This window comes from Triticum aestivum, chromosome 2A (genome assembly GCF_018294505.1).
Source record: "Triticum aestivum cultivar Chinese Spring chromosome 2A, IWGSC CS RefSeq v2.1, whole genome shotgun sequence".
In the NCBI taxonomy this organism is placed as follows: Eukaryota; Viridiplantae; Streptophyta; class Magnoliopsida; order Poales; family Poaceae; genus Triticum; species Triticum aestivum.
Window position 1 is genome coordinate 40,761,246 of NC_057797.1, and position 8,618 is coordinate 40,769,863.

At 49.6% G+C, this 8,618-nt stretch overlaps 1 protein-coding gene across 1 annotated transcript; it reads right to left on the reverse strand.

The window, feature by feature from the left end:
- Positions 1–3,868: 3,868 nt before the first annotated feature.
- On the reverse strand, positions 3,869–7,159 carry LOC123184579 (uncharacterized). The gene is made up of 4 exons (XM_044596677.1): positions 6,271–7,159; positions 6,092–6,187; positions 5,707–6,007; positions 3,869–4,107 (listed from the first exon to the last, which is right to left on the reverse strand). Exons 1-4 carry the CDS (start codon positions 6,907–6,909, stop codon positions 4,067–4,069), a joined length of 1,077 nt encoding a protein of 358 aa, XP_044452612.1. The 5' UTR covers positions 6,910–7,159; the 3' UTR covers positions 3,869–4,066.
- Positions 7,160–8,618: the final 1,459 nt, after the last annotated feature.

Here is an 8,618-nt window from a genome sequence, read left to right on the forward strand (position 1 = left end):
CCCCGCGAGCTGCGCGAGATGTGGGGGAGCTGCGATGAAGGAGACGCGAGGAAGAGGGAGACCGGCCCAATGTTCCGCCGGCGCCCCGGCCCCAAACGTTTCCCATTTTGTAAGGCTGGTTGTAATGGTAGTATCATGACTAGTATCATGCATGTCAACTAGGTAATTTTGATGATGTGTCATAGAATTAAATGAAGAAAGAGAGGATTGAGTATCATAATAAATACTATGCTATTATGTGTCATGCATGACAATAAGTAAAATACTACATGATACTAATATATGATACTATGCATTAAGGAGGTAATATCATATACTGATATCATATGCATGATACTAGTATATGATACTCCCCATTACAACCAGCCTAAGCCATCTCGCCCGTGAGAAGAAAATGCATCGACGGTGCGCGACCGGTCTGACCAATGGCTCCTGTGAGGCGCCTGCTAGGAAGTGTTTCCCAAAGATATCAATTCTGAAACAACAACAGAGGTTAGGCGATTATGCAGGTTACATTCAATACTGAAACGCTCAATATCTGCCAATAAACTGCCCAATCGAGTGGGAGAAGAGGTAGGGGAAGGAAGAGGTTAGTGGAGCAGGTGTATGAGCAACAACATGAGAAGTTGGAAAAAAATGATATCTCAAATGCATGAGCAACAACAGTTGACGACGAACTCATGAACCCTGCATGTTTTTTTTAAAAGGAGGATAAACCCTCGGCCTCTGCATCTGGACGATGCATGCAACCATCTTATTAATTATTCACAGAGCCCATACAAAGTAATACATCAGTCAATCTGAAGTCACCATCTAGGCAACACCTGTTGCTACTCCTATCGCATTGATGAAAGTATGTCGAATATCCGGGCCTAATACCAAACGAACATCGCACCAAACCCTAACATCTAAAGCCGGATGACCTAGCCCGGCCACACACCGGGACTGGGTCCCATACTGGACCGACGCACTCTCAGAGGCTGCCGCCGCCATCTTCCACCGGCCCATCTCTAAAGCAGAAACTAACCCATTGATCTTGCCTGACCTGCCGTCGACGCCACCACGACGCCAGACAACTCCACCATCCTGCACGTATCCGTCCATACGCGCCCGTCGCCGAACCTCCGACACACCATGTCACCAGGATCCGCCGTCGGCCTTGCGGTGGATGAGACACCACTCTTCCGCTTGACCCGTCCAACTAGCACTTGCTCCAAAACAATGCCCTTAGGAGGAAAACGTCATCAAAGGTACCATCATCGTCCGATCCAGTAGATCCAGATCTAGGGTTTCTTCCGGAGCATCACGAGTGGGGTGCCACGACCTGCAACAACGATGCCTCGAGAAGGGAATGACGTCATAGACGACGCCATCGTCCTCCATGACCGGAGTCTCGGCGCGATTTTCACCGGAAGTCGCATCCCCCCAACCTCGCAGCTGGCTCAAACCGAACGGAGCCTCGCCGTGGAGACGAGGGCCGCCGTCGGCACGCCGGTAGGGAGCCTCCAGCCACCCCTCACTGGTCCTCCTTGCGCCACCGGCCGACCAAGGCCGTACTGAGACGGATCTGGACAGGGCGCCAGATCCGCAGCCATCGGAGCCACTCATGCGCCCGCGGCCGCCACACCACCAGCCATGTAGGTTTCCATCGCCGCCGCGCAACAGGGGTGCTGCCCTAACTGCCGCCCCGGCCTCCCCACATGAGACGCCGCCTCCGCCTCACAGGATCTGCCGCGGTGACCACCCGCCCTGGATCTGCAGTGCAGGGCCCCGGTTGCAGCGGCAGCTGGGGATGGAGGAGCAGGGAGGGGCTGGCGGCGCGGGATCGGGGGCCCCTGGCGCCGCCCGAGGGGAGGCGACGTGAGGGGAAGGGGAGATGCGAGGAGGCCGGTGGTAGTAGGGTTGTAAGTAGTTGCCTGCACGTGTTAGGACAAAAGCTATTTTTTGTTGCAGTGGGATTTGAGTGTTGATTGTTTTGCATAAAAAGGAGCACTTGGAAACAGGAGCAACAAACATGAGCACGATAAACCTGTTGAGAAAAAATATATTATGTGTAGGTTATGGCCATATATAAGCAGTTCATGGCATATTTTTGACCTTTTGGTTTTGCCTAGCAGAGAAGGTGTAAGCTGTTGTGAACCAGCAAACTGTGCTTTGGTGATGTGGCACTTGATACAAATTTCCCTTCTCCTAATTATCTAGGTTCAGATGATCCGACAGTGTTTACCCATTTGTTTACGGGTCCAAAATTGTCTTTGCGAAAGAGCCAGGCCAATCTGGCACTAGGGGCTATTTCTTTTTGAAGCTTCGGACTATTCTATCATAAAACACTTGTTGCTTTAAGTCCAAGTTAAGGACTCTAAAAACACACAAAACAGCAGAACGAAAAACATGATCAACAGCTCAAAGGAACAACCCACTGCATTCTGCATTCTTCATTTCTAAAAGGAATGAAGGAACATCAGCTAATTGCAAAAGCTACTGCATTTTCTTTCTTTTTTTGGAAATGGAGGAGGACCCCCAGCCTTTGCATCTGGACGATGCATGCAACCACTTTATTAATTATTCACACAAGACTTTACAAAGTCATACAACAGTAAGACTGAAGCCACCGTCTAGGCAACAAAAGTGTCGCTACTCCTATCCAAAAGATGAAGGATACTGATAGTCTGGACCTAGTACCAAACAGACCTCGCAGCCAAACCTAACATCTAAGACCTGAGGTCCCATCTAGGACGCCTGCCGGGTATGGATGACGTACTAGTCCGGCGCACTCCTCAACCAGGACGCCTGCCGGGTCTGAGGCCGCCGCAACCACCTGCCACCAATCCATCTTCAGAGATACTGTTGCATGTATGTTGCCTGGTCTAGCTGCCGTCGACGCCACAACGACGCCAGACCGCGTCACCCTCCTGCGCGAGTCCATCTCCGCGCATCGGACGCAGAGTCACCACAACGCCATGCCACCGAGACCCGCCGCCATCAATGAGTGAGATGCCGCACCGCTCCACCAAAGAATCCGTCCTCTGGTCCTGCATCCAGCTGCTGCTCAAAAAAAGATGCTCCCATGAGGGAAAACGACGCCCCAAAAGCACCGCCATCGTCCGATCCGGAAACTCCGGATAAAGGTTTTCACCCAGAGCAGCGCAAGCAAGTCGACAGAAACTGCAGAGGCGATGTCTTCAACAAGATAACGATGCAAAAACGCCGCCATCGCCCGCCATGACCCGAGTCATAGCACGGTTTTCACCGGCAGCCCCGTTTCCTCACTGTACGCCGGGACTGGATGCGAGAATCCACAACCATCTAGCCGACCACCTCTGGCGAAGAAGATGGCCACCACCTCCACGCCAAGGGCCGGAGCCCCCGATGTCCTCGTGTCGCGTGCCTAGTCCAGAGGCCGCTTGCCGCGCCGGAACAAAGGATGCGCACGACGGCTCGAGGAACCACCATCCAGATCCGAATGGGATCCAGATCGGACACCCTAGTCGCCGACGTGATCTCTTCATCGCCGCCACCAGCACGACAACCCTGGTCGCCACCGGCCTGCGCCAACGCCCTTGGATTGGCCGCAGTGGGTCGCCGCCACCCAGATCCGATCGCCGGCCGAGGAAGATTGCCGCCGCCGCCGCTGCGGCCCGCAGGCTTAGCCTGCGACGCCCTCAGCGGCGGCGGCGGAAGGAGAGGGAGGCTCGGCGGGGAGGAGAGGGGGGGCCGCAGGGAGGTCATGGGGGGAGGAGGTGATACGTATTTTCTAGTTACGCGAAATGCATGATCCAAAAAAATTGCAGGACCATCAACTCATTGCAAGTACCCTACATTGAAACGCTTTGTCTACGAAGCCGTGGCAATCACATCACACGATGAATGTCGGAAGGGCTACTACATTCCAGCATCACTACAAAACTGTTCAGCCATTGGTTGCAAACACTTTCAGTATTTCTAGAGCTGCTGAGTTTTCTGAATCTGTATCTATCCATCTATAGGCAAAAGTAGACGCCATCATATCCGAGGCAGTGAAACTTGTGAACAGGTGAACTGTCGGGACTCCCGCTCTGATGTTCCTTTACTGTGCATCGATATCCGGGTATCCCAGCGCATCGTAGCCTGAATTAGCAGAAATTATGAGCGAGTTAGGCGGCAGACCAATAATCAATAACAAGATCAAGAAGAAAACAAACTGAAGCAATGTAATGTGCAAGGAACTACAGATTTTATACACTACTGTAAGGTACCACCTGAATTTTATTCACAGGTTAGAAAATTAGTATCTTCTCTGAAAAGGTGTAATGAGATGACTGACTTGATTTGGCTTTTTAGCTTCCATAATTTCTACTGGCGTCAGATGTTACAAAATGGAAAAATTAAATTATATATGTATCAAGGACATAAATGTGCAAGTAGCTTGATAAATCCACATGGCACCTACTGTTTCCATCCAATTACTTTTACTTTTCTACCAGACTACAACAGTTTCAGACAACTCCCAAGTCCGAACAAAACATATCATAATATCCTTTTTCCATGCACGACTAGATTAGCACTCCACTAAAGTAAGACTCCAAATATCATGTTAATGCAGAAAAATAGTATGTACACCAACATCTGTTCACTAAAGTAAGTGAAATGAGATGACTGAAATTGATTTGGCCTTTTAGCTTCTATAATTTCAACTAGCGGCAAACATATGGAATGGACGACTGAATTATCTGAATCAAGAACAGAAATGTCCAACTAGCTTTGATAAATCCACATGACATCTACAGTTTTCAACCAACTACTTTTACTTTTCTACCGGATTACACCAGTTTCAGACAACTCCTACGTTGTAACAGAATGTATCACAATATTACAGGTCATGTACAAAACCTGAATACAAATGATGTGCAGAAACAAGATTTTAGTTCCCACTGTTGGAGCCTGAATTTTGTTGACAGGTTATTCAACGCAACTAAAATGGGCTAAATCAAACTGATATCACCATCTTCTGTGATATCAAATACTTATCTACAAGATTACAACAGTTATCTGAAACTGTTCAATAGATTCAGATCATATAATTGTGAATCATCTTTTATCATGATTACAACAGCTGCAGACACCTTACACTAACAGTTGCAAGGTACCACCTGAATTTTCACAGTTTAGAAAATTAGTATCTTCTTTGCCAAGGTGAAATGAGATGACTGAAATCTGCAACTAGCTTCAGACCATCTATTACACAAACTGAGAAATCTATTTCCATCCAACTACTTTTACTTTTCTACAAGACTACAACAGTTTTAGACAACTCCAAAGTCCTAAATTTGTTCACAGGTTATTCAACACAAGTAAAATGGTCTAAATCAAACGGATATCATCACCACCTTCTCTGTTACTCCCTCTGTTCGGAATTATTTGTCGCAGAAATGGATGTATCTAGATGTATTTTAGTTCTAGATACATCCATATCCGAGACAAGTAATTCCGAACGGAGGGAGTACTTATCTACAAGATTAGAACAGTTGCAGACACCTCGCACTACCAGTTTCAGATTTCATCAGATTCAGATAACTGCTTTTCAGACTTGGAACAAATTCACTAACTGTTCTTCAGACCACAACAGTTTCAGTAAACTATAGCAAAGTCTGAACGTCGTGGAAAACAAATGCTGTCAAAGACTACCGGTTTTCACATCAGGAGATATGGAGAGAGGCTCTCACTCACCAAGGGTCCCGGCCAGGAAGACGACGATCTCGAGGGTCCCGCCATAGCCACCGTCGGGCAGGTCGACGACGAGCGGGGTGAGCCTCCCGTGGCGGCCCGCTCGGACGCACATGGCGATGTTCGGGCCGTCCACGACGACGAGGTCCGCCAGGTTGCCTCTCAGGCTGAACGCGGACCTCCCCCTGAACCAGAACTGGCGCCAGCTGTTCACCTCCTCGGGGTAGTACCCGTCCTCGAGCGCCCGCACGAACCGGATGCGCCGTCCGGGAGAAGTGAATATGCCGGAGAATCTTGGGTGAGCCTGCAGTTCAGTCCATGTCGATCAGCAACTGCAATTCGCTCAATCGATAGGAGCAATTCAAGAAGCGGGTCATGGCGAACTCACCGGGCCATGATTGGCAGGCATGCCCGCCTCTTCTGGGATGGGCTCGACGCCTCTGATCTGCCGTTCCGCCACCCGTGGCGTGAATCTTGGGCGAGTCTGCAGTTGAACCATTAGCCATGGTTATGTTCGGGAGATCTCCAACTGAAAGAAATTCAAGAAGCGGGTCATGGCGAGCTCACCGGAAGCGGGGCAGGAATGGCAGGCATGCCAGCCTCTCTCAAGGGGATGGGCTCGACGATCCAGTACATCATGGAGCTGGCCTTGTCGTCGACGGTGACGCCGGTGGAGTTCCAGGGGAGGTACTTGCCGTTGCCGCGGAGGTAGTGGCCGTCGCCGTGGCGGAGCAGGACAACGTCGTCCGCGAAGCCCGACCCGACAGCCCGCCACTTGATGGCCTCCACCTCCGGCTGATCGTAGTCGCGCAGCTCCGTGCAGAGGCCGTTGTGCCCTGGCCGCGCCGGCCTGTCCGTGGCGGCAAGGTAGCGGCCGTAGGCGGCGCTGTGGAGGAGCAGGTACGGGCCGTCTCCGTCGTCGGAGCCATCGCCGTCTCCGCCGTCGCCGTCGCCGTCGCCGTCTCCGGAGCCGGAGACGGAGACGACGCCGGAGCTGGCGCGGGAGCCGGCGCGGGAGACGAAGCCGGAGATTTCGCCGGAGCCATCGCCGTCTTCTCCGTTGTAGATGTGCACCGCCCACGCCGCGTTCATGGAGGCGCGGAGCTGGCTGAGGGTGACGCTCTCCCCGTCGTCGGCGGCGTGGAGGTAGGTGTCCTGCACGCGGCTCCGCAGCCGCACGTGGTGCCCGTCCTGGAAGCGGTCCATCGGTCGCCGGCGCCGGAGGGCGGATGCGGTGGGCTGCTGCGCGGTGGGGAGAGGAGGGCCGGGGTTCTTGGTTTCTTGGGACTCCGGGGAGGAAGGCTGTTGGTTGAGGTGGTTGCGTTGGGCGCCAAAGGCGATGTATTTCAAGGCGCGGCAGGTGCGGGCTTGCGGGCCGTGTCCTCTGCCTGCACAGGCCCGCGCGCGAGCCGCTTCCTTTGTCTCCCGGTGTGGTGTTCTGCCGTCCTGCTTTGCTATCCACATTGTGTTAGTCTGATTTCATTTACTCAACCTTTTAGTATATTTGAGCATGCCTTGTGTAGCTAACTGTGATGTGTAGTTATTCAATTGTTTCATAATTGTGTGATGTGAGATGGAGTTATCCTGTCCAAGCCTAACGCCATGCACTAGTAGAAACCAGAGCTTTGGTCACAGCTCAATATACACATTAGTCCCGGTTGCATTACGAACCGGGACTAATGTGAGCATTAGTCCCGATTCGAGCGGCTAAAGGCATTAGTCCCGGTTCAAATGAGACCTTTAGTCCCAATTTGAGACATGAACCGGGACTAAAGGGTGCGATGCCCTTTAGTCCCGGTTTGAGACATGAACCGGGACTAATTAAAGGGTGCCTTTAGTCCCGGTTCGTGTCTTAAACCGGGGCTAAAGGGCTTCATGTCTCAAACTCTACCCCCTGTATCGCCAAACAAAAGAAAATCATAAAAACTCCAAAAAATAAAATCCTTCGAGATGTAGTTGTATTACTACATCTACTAGTTAGGAAAATAAAAAAAATTCAATTGGACATGTTTTGCAAAAACGTGTTATGAAAAAGTAAAACGGCTATAATTTTTGCATACGATGTCGGAAAAAACGTATAATATATCAAAATGTTTAGCACGAAAATCCGTATCTGATTTTGACCGCCATAGGCTGTTTGCAAATTTTTAGAATCCTCAAATTCTAAAAGGAACAAAAATTATGCTCAAATTTTAGTTTTTTTGAATTTTGGTTAAATCTGGTCAACCTATGGTCAAACTACTTATTCAAGAAGTATTAGGGATAATAAATAATTATTCAAGAATATTAGTGTTAGTAAATAATTATTCTAGTTTTTTGAATTTTGGTCAAATCTGGTCAAACTACTTATTCAAGAAATATTAGTGTTACTAAATAATTATTGTTTTTTAGAATAATAGTTTCAAACTCAAACAGTGAAACGTGTGACTTCATGTTGAAGCTAAACTCCTGAGGGTTAATAGGATTGACATCTTACTATTATCAGGAAAACAACAAGTGCAGACTTGAAAACGAGGGGAATAGAACCCGAAAGTTAAGCGTGCTCAGGCTGGAGTAGTGAGAGGATGGGTGATCGGCCGGGAAGTTAGATGATTTGGAATGATGAAGGGTGATTAGAGATTAGAGGTTAAATTGAGAAGTGATGAGGGAGAGGTGATTAGAGATTAAATTGTAAAATAATTCAGAAATTTGAAAATCGGGAAAAATTCAATTTTTTCGTAAAATTTTCTTTAGTCCCGGTTGGTGTTACCAACCGGGACTAAAGATAGAGCTCCAGACAACGGCCACGTGGAGGGCCTTTAGTCCCGGTTCGTAACAGAACCAGGACTAGGGGGGGGGGAGGGGGCTTTAGTACCGATCCTTTAGTCTCGGGACAAATGTGTCTTTTTCTACTAGTGATGTAGGCCTAGTCACCC